General features: G+C 41.7%; 3 protein-coding genes and 1 long non-coding RNA gene across 4 annotated transcripts; 2 read left to right on the forward strand and 2 right to left on the reverse strand.

Moving 5' to 3' along the window:
* Window positions 1–959: 959 nt before the first annotated feature.
* LOC115674038 (ABC transporter G family member 15-like) lies at window positions 960–6,444 on the reverse strand. The gene is made up of 9 exons (XM_030596357.2): window positions 5,834–6,444; window positions 4,856–4,935; window positions 3,979–4,440; window positions 3,664–3,786; window positions 3,416–3,547; window positions 2,749–3,033; window positions 2,382–2,654; window positions 2,198–2,305; window positions 960–1,531 (listed from the first exon to the last, which is right to left on the reverse strand). The coding sequence occupies exons 1-9, from the start codon at window positions 6,066–6,068 to the stop codon at window positions 1,175–1,177; spliced, it is 2,055 nt and encodes a 684-aa protein (XP_030452217.1). The 5' UTR covers window positions 6,069–6,444; the 3' UTR covers window positions 960–1,174.
* On the forward strand, window positions 4,440–5,813 carry LOC130138689 (uncharacterized). Its single transcript, XR_008817021.1, has 2 exons — window positions 4,440–4,751; window positions 5,502–5,813. It is a non-coding gene; the product is annotated as an uncharacterized LOC130138689 (long non-coding RNA).
* A 2,242-nt stretch (window positions 6,445–8,686) lies between the features above and the next one.
* On the reverse strand, window positions 8,687–11,918 carry LOC115674095 (RNA-binding protein Y14A). The gene is made up of 4 exons (XM_030596430.2): window positions 11,542–11,918; window positions 10,270–10,406; window positions 9,265–9,416; window positions 8,687–8,966 (listed from the first exon to the last, which is right to left on the reverse strand). Exons 1-4 carry the CDS (start codon window positions 11,822–11,824, stop codon window positions 8,921–8,923), a joined length of 618 nt encoding a protein of 205 aa, XP_030452290.1. The 5' UTR covers window positions 11,825–11,918; the 3' UTR covers window positions 8,687–8,920.
* Window positions 11,919–13,692: 1,774 nt separating this feature from the next.
* LOC115674106 (uncharacterized) lies at window positions 13,693–15,987 on the forward strand. The gene is made up of 2 exons (XM_056312862.1): window positions 13,693–14,110; window positions 15,720–15,987. Exons 1-2 carry the CDS (start codon window positions 13,926–13,928, stop codon window positions 15,811–15,813), a joined length of 279 nt encoding a protein of 92 aa, XP_056168837.1. The 5' UTR covers window positions 13,693–13,925; the 3' UTR covers window positions 15,814–15,987.
* Window positions 15,988–22,033: the final 6,046 nt, after the last annotated feature.

Here is a 22,033-nt window from a genome sequence, read left to right on the forward strand (position 1 = left end):
AACAGCAACCATCCTTTCCCAATTTTTTTAAAAAAATTAGTACAATAACCAATGCTCTAGACCTACCGTGAAGAGAGTTAAAGTTCAATAGTAACTGCGAGGCAAGGAGAGAGAAGATTCCAGTACAAAAGTTCACATGGCCTGCACATGAAGAGACAGTTCGCGTACTGTTTTTGTCTTTTTACTGGTTCAGCCATCACAATCGCAATTAGTGGCCTCAAGTTTACACACAAAAGCTCAAAAAAAACTAGTTCCAACCACCGAGAGACTTTCCGGTTAACTTAAGCAGAGAAAAGGACTGTTCCATTGGCATTCTAGACCATTGGGCCCTTCTCTGTTTTGTCCTCTAAATATGGCTGGACAACTGCGAATCAAGTATTTAACTGGTGCTCTTTTGATGATCTATTACATCCCAGAGTTCTCCCTTTTCTACCCTCTTCGGATATCACTGAAAGCATCCTATATAAATGTTATCCGTGATATTATGGTGGAGATACAGGTTGAAAAAAAAAATGAAAACAAAATGTGGAACATGACTATAATGAAAGATCTTTTTTCCAGTTGTTAAATTTCCTGGTCATGTGAAATGAAAAGGAATTTCGCGTTCTTCTTTTCTGGGAAGGGAGGATTAGGAAAATGCGATTGATCTCCAGACCTTAGACAAACATGCGAAAACAAAAGGCTCCTATGGTACAATCCCTGAGCTTAGCAAAGTTTTGACGCAAAACATAGCGCGCTAGTGTGAGGGATGCACATTAACCAACCCCACTTACTGGAATAAGACTTGTTTATTGTTCTTGTTGGATTGAAGAGCCTATTAGGAAGTTCAAACGGAGCTTCTCTTTCGTCTCAAATGGTGATGAGTCCTCTTAGATTGCCATTAGAGCAGGCTTTTATAAGACTACCAATTGCAAATCTCAGCTTAGGAGAATCATTTTGCTCCTTTTCGAGCATAATAGTTTCCTAAACTCGTGCATGATGAAAGAGTTGGAGAGTTGGCATAGTATGATTATTACATATTTGAAACTCTTAGGCTTTTTTTCGTGTTGCCAGAAGATATTACAAATGCCCAGTGAAAAATTGTAAACTCATCTGTCCGCTGTAAGAAATAATTACAAGCTACACGACCATAAATGCTGCACTATAATTGGGAATTCCAGCTTTCTCGAAGCTTTTAGTTGAGTGGAGAGTTCAGGCCCTCCTGAGAAGACAGTGAATGTAGTGGCTGGTGCCTCTTGGAAGATATAGAGGGTACTTTCCTGAAGGAAGGCCTTTTATCAAGATGATGTAGACTTCTCTTGGCATAAATCTTGTTAAACACAGGAAAAGCTCTCTCCTTGAGCTTGAGGATGGTGAAGAAGAGAAGTCTGTAGCCTAGGAGAATAATGAAGATAGCAGCCAAATCCCACCACTTGGAATGATCCAGTGGAACCCCAAACATAGTTGTGATGATAACTTCGCCTTTCAGTTTTGGCTCGCCAGGTATTAAGGGATCAAATTCAAGACCAATTAAGTCGTTCTTGTAGGCACCCTACACAAAAACCATACCAAAATTAAGCACTGAGAGGGAAGAAAAGTAGTTCTATCTGCATTATGATGTCAACAAATCTATAAACCAACATCTTCCTTTTGAAATCTTACACATGGAATTGGTGTTGGTCAGTAAATTACTAGGCGATATATAGGAGTCATATTCCTTGATGGTCCCTCTTGAGTAGAGTCGCGCGAAGTTACTGAGGTTTTGCCTTTATATTTGCATAGAGACAGCATTTGGAGATTTTGTGAATCAAAAGGGTTCTGCTTCTACTTTGAAATACTATCAGGGGTATGGAGAAGTTTTGCTCAAATGCTTGTACTGAATGGCATGGCAAATATTCATTAGGTGTTTAAACAAACTCAACTGCCCTCTTTGTTGATTAATTAACAAGGAAAATGAGACTTAGATAACGTATGCCGAAATGTGTTACCACATAATTTAGTGTCTGAGCCTTTTGTGAATCGCAGCCAAAACAATGAAACAAATTTTTTAGTTTTTGAAAACAAGTAATAATCAAGATGGCTAATCTTAAGCTCCTACTCTCAGCTTTGTTCTAGCCTATTTTGAGTGATCAAGTACCTCACTTCTGGTCTTAAAAGTTTTTCCTTCTGTCTATTATCCATTTATGCCGCTTCTTTTATAATTCTAACATCGAAGTACCTGTATAGCCCATGAGCCGTAACTAAGATACGAAATTGGGTACCGCCAAAAGGGTTTTGGAAGGTCTGGCAGAAGTCTGAAGAATCCAGAGGTCATCATCAGTATTCCCTGCAGCAGCGACCCCAAATTGTTCGTAAAGATGCAATTGTCATATCAAAGCATGAAATGTTGGATATTCTCTTACTATAATTCCAGCTCCTGTAATGATTCCCATCAAGAAGTTTGGAACTAGTGATGCAACAACCATCATGAGGCTCTCTATGACAGATATGCAGGCATGGATATTGAGGCAGAAGAACACGTAGTGAGAAAAGCCCGTCCTAAATTTCACCATGTAGTAGGTGATAGTCCCCGCGGTTAGTGTTATGGCAACCAGGAAAGGGAATGAAGAAAGGAAATTTGAGATGATGTACACCGCCACGCCGTAGTATCCGTTAAGCCTTTCCCGATAGAAAACCTGTTTGTGAGTCGGAAGAAACTCTTAAAAAACTCTGCATATCCGTGATGCTTAGTTTCTTTTCTTTGTTCTTTTGCTACCTTCATATGCTTACCTTCATTTCTTCGATGAAGCATGGGAAGCCACCAATGGACATAAATGTCATGAAGCCAGATATGAATGCACCGCAAGCTCCGCGGGCCAGGATTGCAGTGTAGCTATTGCCAACATCATAAAAGATGGTACCAACGCAAACTGATACAATCAGGTATATTATTATCCTTAGCCAGTAATATCCTACATCTCTGGACATGTTTACCAGTGATCTCTGTGTTAAAGTCGTAAGTTGCTTCCACCATGCTGCTTGGCTCCCACTTTTCTTTTCAACATCATGTCCTTTCTGCGGAAGTGTAACTTGTACATAAATATGTATGCATACTTATGTGTGTGTGTGTGTGTGTGTGTGTGTGTGTATTTACCTACCCACTCCATTAGAATTCATCATCCTACAGAGAAACTTTTTCAGTGACAACTATCGCTAGTAAAATTTGTCCCAAAAGTGTTTGGTGACTGCCACATTTCCGGGGTGTATTGCAGGAGGATGATTAGAAGGCTGCTTAGCTTGTTTTTTCTGGTGCAGTGGTGCTACTCTTTTCTCTAGAGTGTCATTTTGTGAAAATGTGCAATTCACTCTAAAGCAGGGTTAGCATACTTTTCGAGTGACTCTGTTCTTCAAAAGAATATCAACCACTTTGATTCAATGCTAAGTGTGAGAAGCTTACAGTAGTTGTTATCTCTCCCATTCTGGCTTTAATTCTTTTTGCGTATTTTGAACACCTGTACTTCTCAACCAGCAGTGCTCTGATCTCGGCTGTTGCCAGATTCATGAAAGGATCTGATGAGTTTGGGACATCCTGCAACCGCGAATCCATAGATCAAAGGTACTTGGTGAGTCTATGTTACTCTGAAGCACTTCCCAAATATTGGGCTTTGCAACTAAACCACACCACTGCTCACATATAATACTTACACGAATTCTTTGAGATCCTTTCAGTGTGGCCGTCACTATGTCGAAGTCTGAATTTATGCAACGCAAGAAGTGATCTGAAGGATTCCTTTTTCTTGGACATGGAAAGCCAGCTTCAGAGAAAAACTGAAATTCAAATGAAGAGTTACGATTTGATACAAAAATGTGGACAAAATTGTTCAGAATAACATGACTCTCACGATGGTTCAGGATAATTTCGGAGACATCGAGACCAAAGGAAAGCCAAGCAATGCAGAAGTTCCATATAAAGCCATGGAAAATGGAACGTGAAATTTCAGTGTTATTTTCTACACATACCTCAACAGCCATCTTTGCTTCTCCAAAATAGACAGTTTCACCACCGGACAGCAAGTAAAGATCATCAAAGAGAGCAAAGACTTCGCTACTCGGTTGATGAATTGATGAGATCACGGTCCTTCCATCGCAAGCAATATTTCTCAGAGTCTGGACCACAAAGAAAGCTGAAGCACTGTCCAGACCGCTCGTGGGTTCATCAAGGAAGAGCAAATGAGGGCGGGTGAGGATTTCGAGCGCAATGCTGAGTCTCTTCATCTCTCCACCACTTATTCCTCTCAAATGCCAGTTGCCAATCACTCTATCTGCACAATCTTGGAGACCCATTTCAATGATTGTTCCTTCAACAATAGAATTCACTTCATCTTTGCTCATTGTGGTTGGAAGCCTCAATAGAGCCGAGTACTTTATGGTTTCTCTAACTGTTAGTGTTCCCAGTAAGACATCCTCTTGAGTCACATAGGCCTGAACATGACACAAAAGCTCAATCGTTCAGAAAAGATATTGCCATTTTGCTTGCTTATACGGTGTATTCAAGTTTTAGCTGTCATTTCTATTGACCAAAGAATGGACTTTTTTGAATGGATTGACAGTTGGGACATGTGAACATGGGTGATGAAGAAGATGGTTTAAGATTGGAAAAATTGGGTATTATAGTTTATACTCACTTTAGTGTCCTATAATCTAGTGACATTTAGTTTACCATTGTTGCAGGTGTCAAAACATGTCATGAGCGCATTGGCTTCTCTCGTCAACTCAATTTCTACGATCTCCAGGTCAGCAGCAATACTTTTTCAATTAAGAGTTCTACCTGAATCTATTGTGTAATCGCGCCAACCCCACTTATCCATAGATTGAGTGAGCAACAACTAGCACTTACCGCAACACCATACTCGAGTCTCTTCTTTTTCCCGTTAATGAGAACATTTCCAGTCATGATCACATTTCTGGATAATCTACCTGCAGTAACGTCAATGCCTCTTTACATATGGTGAATATATGCAGATGCTACAAGCAAGTAAATAAATTAAGATTGCTATAAGGTTCTGCTGAGCTGCCATTTAGGAAAACTTCGCCTTAACCAAACCAGATGTTTCAAAAAATTCAAAATTATAAAACCCGATTTAAATAGAAGTAGTTGATTTTAAGCCAAAGAATGTTCATCCATGTATTTAAAACGTTTCTAGGCTGGAAGTGTATAAGTTTAGCTGAATTGGTTTATTTAATGATGAACAAAGGCCACATGAACTTTACCAAAAAAAAAAAACAAAGGCCACATGAACTATACAAAATAACTCAACAGAAGTTTGGATTGCTGATATTAGATTTTCTTTTTTTGTATGTTCTCGTCGACGCTCCGGACTGTCATGAACCTCGAGTTTGGCTCAACTGAACTGGTGCTAGCCTTAGCCAACCATTGGAATGATCAAGAAACCAAAGATGAGCCAAAATAAGAAATGTTCCCCAAGTGCCGTCACCACTTTTAAGTCTAAAACTTGGCTTCTTTTGCTTTTGTTTTCATATAGGTTTTGATGTTCAAACGGAGAGAACCCTCTCACCACGATTTGGTTGGAATTCAAAGGCGAAAAGGAATGATAATAACACTTTGTTTTGGACATGCCTAGAGAAATTGTCGTGACTCTCTAGTTGGTGAATAATTAAAAGCAGAGGAGGTACTGAAACCACTTATTAGACACAAGATTCTCTTGTTCTAACCATTTCAAGAAAGCAAAGGAAAATTCCCCTGAATAGTCCAAACTTACCGAAAAAGACATTATCCAATCTTCTATGCACATGCATGTATGTACCACCTTATTTGCAATATAGATAGATTCGGAGAGAGAGAGAGAGATCAAACCTGCTAGAGAGTCAAGTAGGGTGGATTTACCCGACCCAGAAGGGCCCATGATGGCCATGATGCGACCTGGTTCAGCATAGCCGTTGAGGCCTTGAAGCAACCTCTTGGTGTGTCCATGACCAAAGTGTGGCAAGACCACACTTAGATCCTCCCAAACCAGAAACGTTCCCATCGAAAATGCTTCCCTCTCGTATGAGCTGCCGCCGCCGCTGCCGCTCGCCGCCTCTATCTCCATGGATTCCCAGATGAGAACGCTGAGCCGAAACCGGAGGAACCAAGCAGAAAGCAGAAGAAGAGAGAAGAGAGGAAGAAGAGAGTGCGCCCCTTTCAAATTTTCTTATCGAAAGAGAACAGAAAACTCATCAAGTAGCCCATGAGAAGGCCGAAAGAAACAGCAAGCAAGCAAGCAGGAAAAGAAAAGAAACAGAGGAGGTGGTAATATAGTGAATAATGACGAATCAATGAGTGAAGACGCTAGGCTAGTAGTCACCAAACAGCTACACGTCCGTATCGTTATGAATGTGTGGGAAGTGCAACACAATCGAATCCAACTACAAACGAGTCTCTCTCTCTCTCTCTGTTCTTCTTCCTTCGTTTCTGCTTTGGTTTTGCTTTGCTTTTTGGGAAATTATGGTGGTGGGTGTGCGGACAGATCATGTCATGCTGGTGGCAAGCGAGGGAATTGAATGCGTGGGGGAGGGAGGGGGTGCAGGGCGAGAACTGAAAGCGACCCCCGGGTGTACCGCCGCGCAGTGATGGCCCCCCCCCCTAATAAATAAATTGGCTGGCTCTCTCCCCATATCCCCAAACGCCATTGAACAAGACAGGCTCGTTAGTGATAAAAGCCCCCCGCCTCCCTAACTAATACCCGTCAGCCTAACTTTAATGCCATCAATATTTTTTTCAGGGCTTTTTCTTCTTTTTGAATACCCAAATCAAGGAAATTTGCCATTTCCAAAGCACTCTCTCCCTTACTAATTAGTGCTGTGCATCGGTGCATTGGCAATGAAAAATTTTCTTACTAAATATGATTAGCAAGTGCTTTGGACTTTGGAGACACTTATGTACAAGATTCGCTACTTTAACCCGAAAGAGGGTCTCTAAAGATCTCGGTCCCTGACTTGGGTGGAACTGAAGTGTGTCTTGATGTTACAAAGATTTGAAAGCAATCACCAATCAAGCTTTGTTTTCCCTGTTTTTTTTGGGTATTGGGTCGGCATGAGACCTTCCTCTTTTCTTCTTCAAGGGATTTTTATTTTTTTTGGGCAACTTCTTCAAGGGATTTGAACAGAAGGGTCCTTTTGTACTCAGGCCTTCCTCAGGAATTCAATGCCCCCCTGGACCATGACTTTAACACCGACTTCCGTCTGTACTCGTCGTTTTTTCTATCTTTTCCTCTCCTCCTTCGCTTTTCTTGGTACCGAGCGACTCAGTTTATTCTGGGAACCGCCATCATGACCTTTCCTTCTTCTTCCTCCTGGGATTGCTTCCATTGCACGAGGGTGAATTCTAAATACCATTAAGGAATGTTTGTTGTGATCCTCGTTGTGAGATATGGAACTCGAATTTCACATCTTACATGAGAGTTCGATATGCTTTACATCAGCTGCTGTTATGATACTACTTACAGCTCACGGAACTTAATCTAAGGTCGCATATACGTACGAAACGTACACAGCCATTCACTCTTTCACCTGATAGTTAACTTTTGAGGTACGGTTCTCCAGAAAGTTCTCATCACCCGTTATTAGTTTGTTTGGTTCCCTTTCACAAAAGAGCAAAGTCGATACGGTTTGATCTTTGGAACGGGTATTTACACGGCCATTTCCACGAATGAAAATTTTAAACTCTAGACACTGCCTATGTAAAGGTTTTTTGTTTTTTGTTGTTTGACGCAAATGGTCTCGAGATGAATAATATCTATCTAACGAATTCATTTCCTTAAATGAATGCTACCTGTGTCTTTTTTTAATTCCCGCTTGTAGATATACATAATAAAAGTCCATCATTATATGATTATTTCATAACAAACCCTGTCCTTTAGATCTATAAACGTATGTTTCAGTTGAAATAATCAATACTCTTAGGTTTGGACTTATGATAGTTGTTTCTTAAATTATTTCCGGAAATTAATGATGATAAGTTAACACCAATCGAACCTATGTCGCATCGGTTTAGGTTACGGATTTCATTTGCTTGCTTCGATTTGAAAAACAAACCATCCACTTCATCCGAACACCTAATGCTTAGTTTGATTTACTATCTGATTGTCTAGTTGAACATTGCCAGTGATCGTGCAGTGCACCCACGCAATCCTTCCATTAGAGGACCTCTAAAACACCTTCTCGGGAAGAGAGTGATCAGGCCTCAATAGCTGCCTCACCGTCTAGTCTAGCGAATTCCCCAGATCATACATAAGCTGGCAAACATTACGAGCAGATCAGGGCCCGAAAGAACATCACATCATATGCGGATGAGTCGCCAATGGGGCAATTTCAAGCAGACAAAGCCTTTTGTTCTGCTGCATAACATAGCCCGCCAAATCGACCAACGAACAAAGAGAATAGCGAATGCAACATCATTCGCTGGAAGCCTATTCACGGGTTCCTCGTAGGAACTCGGTCAGCAATCAAAATTTTCCAGAAAACAGAATGGAGAGACATGCTCAATGCATGTGCTTTGCCGAAGGAACTAAGTAACACGTGAAGAAATGGTGATAGTGCTACAGACGTTCACCCGAGTCGTGGTCATTCCCGACCGAGGAGGTAATTTAGTCATAAAGTCATTAATCACAAAATGGGGGTTATTGTCTTAGACAAGATGCTTGAGCTAGAATTGTAATGGGAAACTTCATGGCACCAAAATAAAGAAAGTCAGTCATTCGCAAGGAGACATATCCTTCCAGTAGTTAGTACAACCATCACATAACACCACGAGACTAGAATATCAACGGAGCCCTCAGCAAACACAAACATTGCTAATTCCAGATCACGAAAAACATATATCTCTCGATTCATAATAAAAACGAAGACGATGTTCTTGCGGAAGATCCAAACATCCTCATGGTATTAAAGACCCAGGTCGCCCTTAGTATCTTCTGTTGGGGCTCCTCGAGCGATGTCCTCGTGGTTCCCTGCAAAGTTTGAAGGCATATACAGCATAAATAACATTCAAGCTTCAGACTCAACTCAAACTATGGAAAGTGACTGCCACATCTGGGGATCTACTAAAACCTCTCCGATTAAGATTATCAGATGAAAGCAAGCAGGGATTTTTAGTTACAATAATGTCATGGTGCGAATGGAAGATATGGGACCCTATTTTACTTTCACGTTGATCTCCTTTTAATTTTCAAGCAATTTGGCTGAATGCAGGAAGAAATCGCAATAGTTTGATGATTTATAAACTAATGTATTTGTCCAGAATCAAACCTCCTTTTCCTCATATTCCTCCTCCTGACAGAAGGTCCATTACTAAAGGCCCAGTCAACACTGATCATCTGGGTGAGAAGTTCTGTCCCATTCATCTGAGCTATCGCAGTCTGTGCATTATCGAAGCTCTCATATTCAATGAGCGCATAACCCTGAGAAGGAATCCACAATAAGCTATTAGAACAATTCATGTCCAAAGTACCAACAAGAACAACTGCATCCACAGTGAAGAGGCTTATGTTCCTCATCACGTCTCTCTTTGTTTCCACTGAGTAGTGGAGGTGATTATATCTACAGAGAGTACGAAGCATGGCTTGTCCAATTTCTTTTATGATTATTGTATCAAACTTATCTGGAAGGTAGATATAAGTCAAGGTTGTTTTTGTTCTAAGGAATTATCCAGTTTCCTAATTGGGGTTTGCATGGGAAATTATGTTGAAAAGCATTAACAACTTTCTGTTGTACAGTTTTTTTCATATGTGTTAATACGTTCCGGTGAAAAATCTAAAAATGCTGCAAGAGATTTGGGAGCCCAAAAGAAACGCTACTAATGGACAGTTTAACCATCCTATTGCATGAAGATATGTCCTAACTCCTAAAGACGAGAGTGCTTTTTGCCTTCCGGTGAGGTTTAGAATAAAAAGAACACGAGGACAACAATGGGCCTTGGGGATTTTGCCCAGATTGGTTTTCGCCTTTTTTTCCCACAGATGAACCACTCCATGTCAATTAGATATCATCACATAGCAAAAAAATGGCTTACGCTAAAAACTGAAACCCACTTAAAATTCTGGTGAATGATGATTTCCAAAAGTCCACTCACATTAAGCACTATAAGCAAGTTTAAACATCAAGTCCAAAACCCCGTTTTCCTTATTTTTCCATCGCACTATTTTCCACTAATTTGCAACTATTAAATAGATAACATCACCGCAGAGTTTGCCGAGCAGAAAGACTTAAATGAGATAAGCTAAAAACTAAGCCAAGGACAAAGAAATTGTTTACCTTAACAAATCCAGTTCGCCGGTCAAGATTTAAATGCAAATTCTTGATATCTCCAAACTCTCCAAATGCAGTTTGCAGATCATCTTCTTGGGCCTCTTCATGCACTCCAGTCACAAGAATGATCCATCCCTCAATGGCTGTAATCGTCAAACATTCCGATAAACACTTACAAGTAGAGAAAGAAAACCAGATATGAACAGGATTCAGCAGTTTCCTCCTTCATCATATATATAGCAGTCCATTAGAACCAAAGTAAGAGTACAAGGGCAAATTTCAAGAATCAAGTTCGAGTATCATACGTGGGCAATGACAATTTTCTCTGTAAAGAATGAAAGGCATCTGTACATTTTTCTTTTGATTTCAGCTGAAAGCCCCATCAGGATCGTTGTGAATTTTTAATTTCAACGGAAATCAGAATAGTAGACCGATTTATGAAGGTGGTCAACTTCACTGGATTTGTAGGCTTCACTATCACAGAGAATGATTGGCATGCTAGGCAATATCCAGAAGATTTTACATTTTCCTGGAAATTCATTCACCTAGTCGTCCATCGAAATAGCATCCAAGCCGCTGCACATTACTAGAGAATGGCCAAAAAAATTCGTCCCTGGTCCTTGCGCTAAGGCAGACATGTTCTATTTCCTCGCAAAGATTCACTGTTTTTCTTTAAAAGGTTGTTAGATTCACTCAACTTTGCCCGAGATAATTAGATTCATCTCGATTCTGCCATAAACCAACCCGGATTTCTTTCCTCCCCACATAAAATCACTCTTACACAGAGGCCACGCAAACGATACCATTTCACGCCTTAACTAGCACGTACTTATGACATAAATCTACACTGTCCACCACCCACCGGTGCCCCTTTCCCATTCCATTTTTGCATCTCCTCTGAGACTTAGCTCGCGAATCAGCACCCATCAGTTCATCAGCACATCGTAGCACACTGATCACTGATGACATTGATTTTGTCCTATCATGTGCAGTTATCTTCCCACTGGTCCCCTACATCATCCCGCTCAGCTTAAAAAGCATAAGAAGAAAAAATCCTACACCGGTATCGATCCGAACAAAGCGGACAAGGCAATACAATCTAAAAGGAACTTAAGCATCGAAGAATCACATGGAACCACCCAAACCCTAGCGTTGGGAAATAAAGTTCGAATCTGACGTAAAAAGCGACGGCACATTGAACGCATCAATCTACGAGCACGAGCATGAATTCCTAGGCACAGCGACCGCAAAGGAAGATTAATATTAGGGGCTACTGACATCGCAGAGGGCCGGGGCCGCCGTCGGTGTCGAGGGAGTCGAAGTCGCGGCCGGCGAGGCGGTTGTTGCGCTCGGCGTCGGCCTCCTCCCGGAACCCGCGGCCCTTGGTCTTCCTCGTGGCGAGCGAGGAGGAGCCGGCGCCGCCGCCGCCGCCGGTGATGGCGGACTTGAGCTTGGGGAGCGGGGCCAGCGGGGAGGCGTCGGCGTCGGGGGCGCCGTCCTCGTCCATGAGGTCGTCGTCCTCGGGCTCGAAGTCCAGCGCCTCCGCTTCCGCCGTCGTCATCGTCGCCGGATCTCTCTCTCTCTCTCTCGTACGTTCTTGAAGGACCGAGGGTTAGGAACCTTTCGTGCTGTGTGGCTTCAGTGCTTGCGAGCTGCGAGGTTTTCTCGATTTTGCGATTTCAGCCACGTCGACTTGATTGGGTTAATTCTCGCTCGACCCGAAAGTTCCAGGATATTAAAATTGTGCCCCCCGCAAATTTGTTCTCGTTATCAATTTGACCCCTGAGTTTCCTTTTGGACTTCTTTGTTGTTCGAAATAAGCGTTTAGTTATTAAAAGGAAAAATGACGCGAATGATCCTTGAATTTTAACCCAATGTCCAATGTCATATTTACACGTCTTATTTGTTCGATGTAATCCTCAAATTATCGATAAATGCTCAATATGGTCTTTCTGTTTGCTCGAATTACAGATCGGAATTTATGTGATGACATAAATTGTTATATGCTGAGTTGGATTTTTCAAAAATGACGAGTCAACATATCTACTGTTTATCCGTCTACTTTAGAAAACGAAAAATAAATTAAAGCATCAACATGTCCATCGTTATTTTACACGTACTATAGTAAAATAACATAAGCATCGATCTAGTGAACGCTATTGCTTTTTAGCCTGCTTAACAAGTAAGTGATCTCAAAACAATGTTATTCTAAGTCCTCGAGCTTTTGACTGATGTGCAATCCCATTACTAAATTTTCAACTGATTTCAATTAGGTCTCTAAATTTCTATTCGGTGTGTAATGTAATTCTTCGACTTTCAATTAGTTCAATTAGATCCTAAACTATTTAAACATGTTATTGCTTTTTAGCATGCTTCACAAGTGTTCTTCTAACACCGTTAAAAAGTGATAATTACATTCTAAGTCCCTAAACTATTGACCAGTGTGTAATCTCACTACTAAACTTTCGATTCATTCAATTAGGCCTCTAAATTTTCATTAACGTGTAATGTCATTCTTGAACTTTCAATTAATTCAATCAAATCCTAAACGATTTTAGTATGTTCAATGTCATCGTGTTATTAGCATTAATAAAATATGCTATACAAACACTGATCTAATAAAATTTACATCAAATGAAAAATATTATGCACATGGACTTTGTATATATAAATATTCACTTGAAATGACAAAAAGTAAATACAATGCTCCTTTTTCTATGCACACGCTATTCACTCTATGTTGACATTATCTCCTTCGATGAACATTCCCATCCAAACGGAAAGATTACATTAAACATTTACCGACATAATTAATCATGGGTCAATTGAATTTTGATCTATTCATACCACTCGATCCTTGACCTAAACTCTCATATCAAACAAGAAGTGTGTTATGCGTTGTTGCCAATTTACTCAGAGTTTCGTCTCACGGTTGAACTATAAGTGTGTTATGCTATAGTTGTGCCGTGGGTTGTAATTCGCGTGACTTGATAATGCACGTTTTAAATTCGTAACATTTCAAACCAAATGAAACCGGTTATTTAAAAATTCTTGTAAGTTGCCGTAACTATGAAGAGCCACAACCGTCGAAGTGCTCGCTAAACTTCGATGCCACAACACTCGCTTTCACATAATTGTTGCGGGGAAAGCGGTACCTTACAACATGTGCAGCTTGAGCATGCATAGAAATTATTAAGGAGAATTTTGGTGAAGAAAACCCCCCAAAAAACAAAACAAAAAAAAAATGAAACGACGAGCTAAAACCTAAACAATGGAACGGTCCCACCGGACCTCCACACCAGCCCGTAAACGGGCCCTAGGCCCAAACCGGGCTCAGGCCCGGTTCAATTTAGTCTTCGGCCTTTGTTTCCTTTTTCCTTTTACGTCCATTTATTTATTTATTTAATTTTTCCCGTGATCTTCTTCTTCTTCTTCTTCTTCATCTTCTTCGCCTTCACAGCTTCTTCTTCCCTCATGGGCGACGCACCAGCAGATTCCACGCGGTGAAGAACCGGCGAAGGCTCTCGAGTCTCGAGCCCGCCATGTACGTGTCTTCGCATTCCGGCTTGCGAACTGCACGGCCAATCTCTACCCCATCTGCTCTCGTCTCTCTTTGGCCGCGATCCCCCGTCGATTGATTGGCGAATGAATCGTTCGTCGCGATGAGCTCTTCTACTTCGGCTTCGGCTTCGTCTCGATCGAGTGATTCCAGAGCGAGGACGCTGTGGGGATCGTTGTTCGTCGCGGTCGGTTGCGTTTGCTTCGTCGCCTTTGCGTACGCGGCCGTCGTGTCCAAGCTTCTTCCGCCGTCGGACAACGCCGTCATCTCTGCGGTGCAGAACGACAGGTCAGTTCTCGACGGCGCATTGCTTTCGCGGCTTGTATTGTCGTGTGTGCGTGCGGCGAGCGTATCGATTCGAGTTTATCTCCCTGGCCAAGGATTGGAGCAGGAAATCATAGCGAAATGCTCCGTCTGTTCGGCGACCGTAATGTTAGGACTAGCGAGTTTGAGTAGGAGAGGCTCGTGAGGTTGTTTTGAGGCGTTTGGAAGTGATTTTTGCTTCAATTACGTCAGGAAGTACCGCAACACTACTTAACGATACTGAGAAGATGGGTCGTGGTCGTGGAGTTGTTCGAGTGAAATCAGAGTGTCATTTGTCGAATGTAATTTGAGTTTGGAAGGATGTCATCCCTACAAGTTTGTTCATTTCATGAAAATGAATCACCTGGGGATCCTTGTTTTGGTTAAGGAAAAGCTCCTCCGTCCCGTACAAGTATCCTGAGACCTCTGAATAAACATGAGTACTGCGTGATTAAACACAAGAAATTGCGTGTATTAGCTTATGATTATTCCAGTGGTCGAAAAAAATCTCTTAACTGATCAAAGAGCGGATTGGGTTACTTATCATCTGAAGCACCATACAAATAAGGTAGAAGTTCTCTTTAGCTAATCACGGCAAAAACAAAGGATCTACTGCTTTGGTTGTGGATGAGAGCGACTATCTGATCCACTTGAATTGGCCTAATGGTGATCTAATGCTTTGCCAAAGGGTGGAAATTTTTTTTCGAAGGAGGAGAACTGTTTTAGTTGTTAAGTGCAGCGTGGACTTTGAGACCCTCCTATGTTAGCCTTCTGCCACTTTTTCATGGCACTGTCATGTAAGAAGCTCTATTGTATTGTTTGGCTCTATGGCATATGCTTCCTGTGCACAACACATGATCACCCAGGGCAAGTGTTTGGCTAAGTCGCGGACTGCCATTATTATGAATCCTAATAAGTAAAGTTGATATCTCTCATGGATTAATGCCCAATGTTTGGACAGATTTAGAGCTTTATTGCATAATTTGTGACAAAGATTTCTTCATGTTCTGCTCTGGGACATCATGCCTTCTCTGGATGAGCATTCTCTTTCACTCTTCTGCTATGTTTGTCATGAATCACCAGATGAATGGCTGTAAGGATGCCAAACATGACATGTTATACATATGCTAATATTATGCATTTCCTGGACATAATTAATGCACATTCGCTGGCTTCTCTTTGCCGCGTATTTTATCGCTTGCTGCATAAGGTGTTTTCTTTGCGTATCATCTAAAAGGCTTTCCATTAACTCACCAAACCTCACTTCCTATCATGAATTAAACCTTTTCTAAAAAAATGTGTTGGGTCGTTCATATAACTATTTGTTTGTGAGTGAAGGATGTTTTCTTTCTTCCTATTGTTTACTTTGTTTGAGTAGCTCGTATACCTTGGTCCCAAAGCAAATCTTCACTGAAAATCAGCATTCTTGCTGTATGGTGCCTCAAACGCCCGAAGAATTTGTAGATTTCGTTGCGTTCAAAGTTTTGTTCTTTCCTTTCCTATCATTTATCATCTAGACTCTTGGCTTGATCTCGTTATGTCTTGTTGCTCAATGTTTTTTTCTTCGCCTAATTTGTTTCCTTTCCTATGGCAGGTACTATTGTTTTTTGGTTCCCCTTACACTCCCCATCCTCGTTGTCGCTGTATATTTTCATTGGCTCAGCATGAAGCTTTTCAAGCACGCATGATGTTTGTCTCATCAGACCGTGGTCGATCAAACAAACTGGCTGCTCTCCTTGCTGGTTCGCCAGATCCAATAGTGATAGTGGAATTTATGCAACTTCTGGTGGAAAACCATTTTTCTTTGTTGTAGTATGACAATATGATATATGCTAAAGCAATGAAGTTCCCTGGATTTGATACTTGTCTGGAATTAGGTATATCCATGCAAAAAACAGCCACTGGTTTCCTATCTGTGTTCATGGCAGGTTGTCAATATTGCAAGAGTCCCCATTGCATTTACTTTTGCCATCTTCCAGCTTGTCTATGGTTTAGTAATTGTTTTAATCATCATGGTTTCCTAACTTCCTGTATAGGAACTATTTTATGGCATACTCGCATGTTAGAAAATATTATATGCCAGCTTGGACTTAATTTCATAACATTGGTTATTTCACCATAATTCTGACTTTGAGTGACAGTGGAATGTATGTCAAATGATTGCAACTTTTCGAATTTGAAGAGTTCTTCATTTTTCATGCTACGAAGTGCAATTACTGTGACTCTAGTATGGTCACATTCACCGCCCTAAGCTTTTGTCGTAGTGATTGTATGCTTGACAAAGCTGTAGTCGCGTGGCTGAGAAAATTACTGGCCTGCTATCTGTGACACACGCCAATTATGAATATCAGTATGCTATATTTGCCACTTATGATTGAAACATGTGGAAAAATTTGACCTAAGCTTGAGGCTTGCATAATCTGAGGGCTAAGCGATCTGCCATTTGAATGGAAGATTGTCTTTTTAGAAGGAAGCACCGAAGGTATTTATCTGTTGGGAGACTTCATTCTTAACATTGCCTGCTGATCTCTTGGAAAACCAAATTCTTACAACTTAATTCATGTGCCAATTTCGACCAAAAAAAATAAAAATTCATGTGCCAATAAAATGTTGGTCAAAATGCAATGTACTTCACTCTGAGAGAGATACAAATCATCTTCAACTACATAACTTATTGGTGTTTCAAAAGAAGGAGGGTGATTATACCCGTGATTTATTTTGCATAGTTCAGTATATGTATTTGTACTTTGAGACATCAGTAGTCTATTTTGTTTTTGGTAGGTTGGGACTCACGAAATTGTGATGATAGTTGAGCATATGCTCTCGGGGAGCTCAGGTACTTTTGGGTGATTCTCTAGTGGCTGGTGTGCAAGATTGTAAGAGCCTTCTTACACATCTTTGAAGTAAGAAAAGATTCATCACAAAAATCTAGTGCTATGGATACTGCTTAGGAAGAATTTGGGCCATTTGTAGCTACTTAATGCGTCATAGACGAAAAGCAGCGTCCACCAATGCTATACCTTTGTTAGGATGCCAGTCCAGGTAGTCATCAGCTGCCTCGATTCTTCTTTCCCTAGGTCTAGAATCTTTGGTTCTCATCAACATCATGCAAGCTATCATCTGTTCATAGGAATATAAAAACAAACCCCGGTTACAGGAGCATCTGCAATCTTGTTGTATGTATCGAAATCTTGGATGTGTAGTTTTCCAAATGGCAGGGACCATGAACAAGGAGAAGGAATAAGATTTACGAGTTGATTCTCATATGCTAGTTGTGATCTGTGAGCAAAGCGATAAAAAATGTGCCTTGTCCCCTACAGTTGGCTTCTCCCAGGGAAGAGAAATTGCGAGAACGAAAGTGGGACAGAAAGGGAAAGTGAGATCCTTGGTATTTCTTGGATTCTGTTTTGGGTACAGTCCCTACCCCGCCTGCATCAGAATCAATTCAAAAAGAACAAAAGGGAAAGACTTTTCCTTCTCCTTTCCGATATGGAATGCTAATCTTCTTTTCATGAATTTTATTGTGGATGTCTTTTTTGAACTCGGCAGTGCAGCTGTGTACACGTTGAGATGGTGGCCAATCTTGTCAACATCGGTGCGGATTTACGCAACCAAGCATGATCCCTGTTTTTCGATTTCGGCCGTCACCATGACAGTGACCGTAGTGGATGCACGACATCGAATCTGGACCATCGAAGATGACGGGTTCCGCACGGGCCTTGCATGGGTCGCGCCAGATCCGACGGTCCAGATTGAGCCTAGTACAGGCACCAAGGCTATGTAGTACTCGCTCGTTTACGGCCTTTCTAAGCCCTGAACAACGTGGGCTCTCGCGTTGTGATTATAAACGGTCTCTTAAGCTATTTGGGATGGTGTTTAGGACATCCATTGATTTAAACACGACATTATAAAATAATTCTGGTATGTTGTGATCGGGCTTCGCAACGCTGCGGGGAAGGGGCAAATTTATAATAAAAACTCCACGACAGAAACTGTCGGAAAGCACAAAAGACCAAAAAAAAATGATGAAACGAAACGCGACAGGACAGAAGACGACAGACACGGACACGCTCCACGGAAGGAAGGGAAGGGGGGGGATAATAAGTTTTTGAATTTCATGTGTCCGCGGCCTTGAATCGCGCGAGTTCAGTCCTTGTGGTTTGTTCTCTACCATTGCTGGTGTGCAGGCGTGCTCCAGCCTCGTCTTCCTCTTCTATTTTTTTATTTCTTGTATCTCAATTTTCCCAAGAGAATAAATTTTTTTTGAATATGGGGTCTTGATGAAAGAACGAATTGAACATCGAATCTCCAAGTTGTTTCCAAACAGTTCATGTCATTGCACTCTTTTGTCCGTTTATGATTCGCTAGTGTTTATGTCCCGGATGAAGTTTCCACGCCCTTTGGATATGAGAATATCACAGTTTCGTACTTAATTCTCTCCATCTTAAAGAGGTCATTGATCGTCCTGTTCTTAGTTTTAGGATTTACTAGCGTGTCTCAAATAAGAATGCTTAGTATCTTTTACACTAGTGTCACAGGTTGATAGTTCCTTAGCCGTGAAGTAGCCCGTACGGTGTCTAGCGAACTGAGAACACCATATCAATCTTCCTTCTATAATTGTTCATAAGAATAGTACGATGAATAGCATAACGAGAACACCAAGCTAGCTTAGCTCAGACATTCAGTTCCTCGGGCAAAACACACATAACACTTTAAGTACAATAACTAGTTTCACCTTACTATGGCTTTATCGGAGAGTGGCATCAACTCCCAATAAGTTTGTGCATAGGAGGTTAACCCCTCTTTCAAAGCTTCTAAGAGTATATTCATTCTAACATAGAATTCCTAGCACAAACCACTTTGACGCCACTCTCACGAACTAGTTGTATTATCTCTTCCGCATCACTCGCTCTTCACCCCGACGGCACTAAGCTTCACTTACAAGGGTACGAGAGTACCAGAGAATTGTGGTCCGTGACATTCTCCTCCATTCAATTCCACAACGCCCTCGTTGCAAGCTGTTCAGTCGCTTCCCTGCATTTCCTAACCGCCAACGCCACTCCCTAGGACTTACACGAATGGCAACGTTCGCCCAACACAATAGGCCACTCCACTCCACTGGTAGCTTCCCTCTATCAAAGTTGTTCGTAAATCTCCAGTCACTTGTGTTTCCTGATAAGTGTGGTATCTCTAGCCAACTGCACTCCCTTGGCAGCACCTTTTTTTGCCTACTAGACTTCTCTTAATCTCAGCAGGCCACTAGAGGGTTCTCCCTTGTTAGAAACGTGATAACAGACCTCCTTTTGAGATTCGCCAATTGATCTAAGAACGTCATCCCTATTTAATGCGTAATTCGGTTCCTCCTTGTGCCCCCATTGTCATCCTAGAAGCTAGACGAAAGCTGCACTTTGTCCGAACCCTCTTAGTCTCGGCAATTCACTCTCCGCCCTCACGAGATTGGGAATACCACGAACTTTCCCTTAATCACCCACCTACTGGAGGGATCCCTGCTCCTATACCATTTGTCATGGGCCGACAATTCATTGACTGTGGAATAGCCTATGCGGTGTTTGGCAAACCGAGAACATTAAGCCAGCCTTCCTCCTATTATTCCTAAGAACAGTACAGCGAATAACATATTGAGAACACTAGTCCAACTTAGCTCAAGCATCCAGTTTCTCGAGCAAGACACACATAACACTTTAGGCACAATAACTGATTTCGCCCTGCAATGGCCTCATGTGGAGAGCAGCATGAGCTTCCGACCAGTTTGTTCACGGGGGGTCAACCCCGCCTTCAGAGCTTCTAGAGGCATATTCATTCTAACCGATAACTCCTAACACAAGTCACCCTGACGCCATTCCCACGAACTGATTGTATTATCTCTTGTGCATTACTCGCTCTTTGCCCTAACGGCACTAAGCTCCACTCACAGGGGTACGAGAGTATAGGAGAATCATAGTCCGCGACACTAGCATTTTTTAGTTTGTGTGCGAAAGAAATATTGGGATCATTCCTTTGGATACAACACACGCGTGGTAGAGAGTATTTTTTTAATCAAACTTTGAGAATCATGGCTCCGTGGGATCATGACCTAGAACTTCTCTAGAAATAATAATAACGGCACACGGGCTAAAATTTGAGAATATTCGAAACATTAAAAGAATAACACGGGAAAAAGAACGACTTGGTGTAACCGTAAGACGAGAGAAATTTAAATTATATTAAAAACCCATGAGAGATTTATCGGACATCTCGGCATTTTTAAATTTATGGCGAAAATTCGAGACTGAAGCAACGTTCAGTTTGATGCCAAAATACATAGAGCCATGTAAAGCAAGAGATTAGCTAAACCCAAATAAAGCAAATGGAGGTAGACCTGTGAAATGGGTGGGTCGGATCATAAATGGGTCGACCCAACTTGATTAATTTAACCCGTTTATGACCCATTTATCACAAGTTAAAAATATTGACCAATACCCAACCCATTTAACTAAATATAGAAAAGCTTATTTCTGATAATTATTTTAAAAAATTGTATTGCTAAAACATCTTCATGCAATACAAATCTTTAAAAAAAAATTGAGCCTCCGTTTATTTCGCAGAAAATAAAACATTTCTAGAAAATGTTTTTACGAAAATGACAATATTTTCGATATTTGGCTGAAACCTGGAAACGAATTAGAAAATATTTTCCGCCGTTTGGTATAAAAAATCATATTTTCCTTTATGCATTCGTTTTAATATTTTTATTTTTATTTTAAAAAAGTCATATTTTAATTAATTTTCTTTCTTCTTTTTTCTTTTCCTTTTATTTTTTTCTTTTTTCCTTTTCCCCCGCCGGTGGCCAGCCACGGCAACGGTTAACAATCGGCCACAGGTGAGGGATGAGCTCGCCGGCTAGCTCACCGGAGGCCGGCGAGGCCTCGGCCTCCCTGCTGGCTCTGGCCTCAGCCTCGCCAGATCGGCGAGCTCGAGCTCGCCCAAGGCCGGCAAGCTCGAGTCTTGCCAGATCGGCGAGGCTCGAGGCTCACCCGAGGCCAGCGAGCTCAAGTCTCGCCAGAACGGCAAGCCCGAGTTTTGCTGGCCTCCGGCAAGCTTGTCCCTTGCCTGTGGCCGGCCACCAGTGGGAAAGAAGAAAAAAGAAAAAAAGAAAAAGAATATACAAATTTAAAAAATTAGAAAATTAAAAAAATTAGAAAATTAAAAAAATTGAAAATTTCACTTAAGCTTTGATCCATTAAGTTAATAAACAACCTATTAATGATCCATTTAAATATATTTTTAAAACTAAATTCAACCCACTTATAATCCACAATTATTAGATACGGGTTAACATATGGGTTCTTGACCCATTTACCACCTCTAAAACGGAGGAAAGGGATGCAAGCTGCCAACGAGCAAGAACTTGAGGGGGGAAGAAGAAGCTGACGATGATGGGCATAATCTTTTACTTCCTCAGTCGATAGTGATGGTGGTGGCGGCAACGTCGTTCATCAATGTCGGGGGGACGAGGGCGATCGGTGTGCGGTCTCTGATTCGGGATCAGCATGGACGCCCATGCATGCAGACGCGGAGCCGACGTAATTCACTCTCGGTCCCCGCGACTCCGGTGCCAAGGGACGTGCCCCGCCGCCGCCGCCGCACGGCGGCCCTCCCAGCGCGGCGCGTGGTTCCCCCCCGCTCGTGGGGAGCGAGTGGCGTCGTCACCGTTTCCTCCCCCGCGCACTTCAATCTTTTGGGAGGGCGCAGATCTGAATCTATCCCCGCTTTTGCCCTGTTTTTTGTCCATTTCCTCGCGGAGACAAAACCCCTCCCCCGCATTAAATAATAATTGCAGTCTCTCTCTCTCTCTCTCTCGGACAGGAGAGAGAGTGTGAAAGAACGAGTGAAAGATGCTTTTTTTTG

Source organism: Syzygium oleosum, unplaced genomic scaffold (assembly GCF_021117445.2).
Source record: "Syzygium oleosum isolate NSW1041296 unplaced genomic scaffold, Sole_v2.1 Sole_v2.07, whole genome shotgun sequence".
Classification (NCBI taxonomy): Eukaryota; Viridiplantae; Streptophyta; class Magnoliopsida; order Myrtales; family Myrtaceae; genus Syzygium; species Syzygium oleosum.

Coding starts and splice junctions, on each gene's coding strand:
- LOC115674038 (XM_030596357.2), bottom strand. CDS start 6,068: ATGGAGATAGAGGCGGCGAGCGGCAGCGGCGGCGGCAGCTCATACGAG. Junction 4,936..5,833: donor CCTACTTGACTCTCTAGCAG/GTTTGATCTCTC, acceptor ACGTTACTGCAG/GTAGATTATCCAGAAATGTG. Junction 4,441..4,855: donor GACTCGAGTATGGTGTTGCG/GTAAGTGCTAGT, acceptor TGTCATGTTCAG/GCCTATGTGACTCAAGAGGA.
- LOC115674106 (XM_056312862.1), top strand. CDS start 13,926: ATGAGCTCTTCTACTTCGGCTTCGGCTTCGTCTCGATCGAGTGATTCC. Junction 14,111..15,719: donor TCTGCGGTGCAGAACGACAG/GTCAGTTCTCGA, acceptor TTCCTATGGCAG/GTACTATTGTTTTTTGGTTC.
- LOC115674095 (XM_030596430.2), bottom strand. CDS start 11,824: ATGACGACGGCGGAAGCGGAGGCGCTGGACTTCGAGCCCGAGGACGAC. Junction 9,417..10,269: donor GGCGAACTGGATTTGTTAAG/GTAAACAATTTC, acceptor ATTCCTTCTCAG/GGTTATGCGCTCATTGAATA. Junction 8,967..9,264: donor AGGAATATGAGGAAAAGGAG/GTTTGATTCTGG, acceptor CAAACTTTGCAG/GGAACCACGAGGACATCGCT.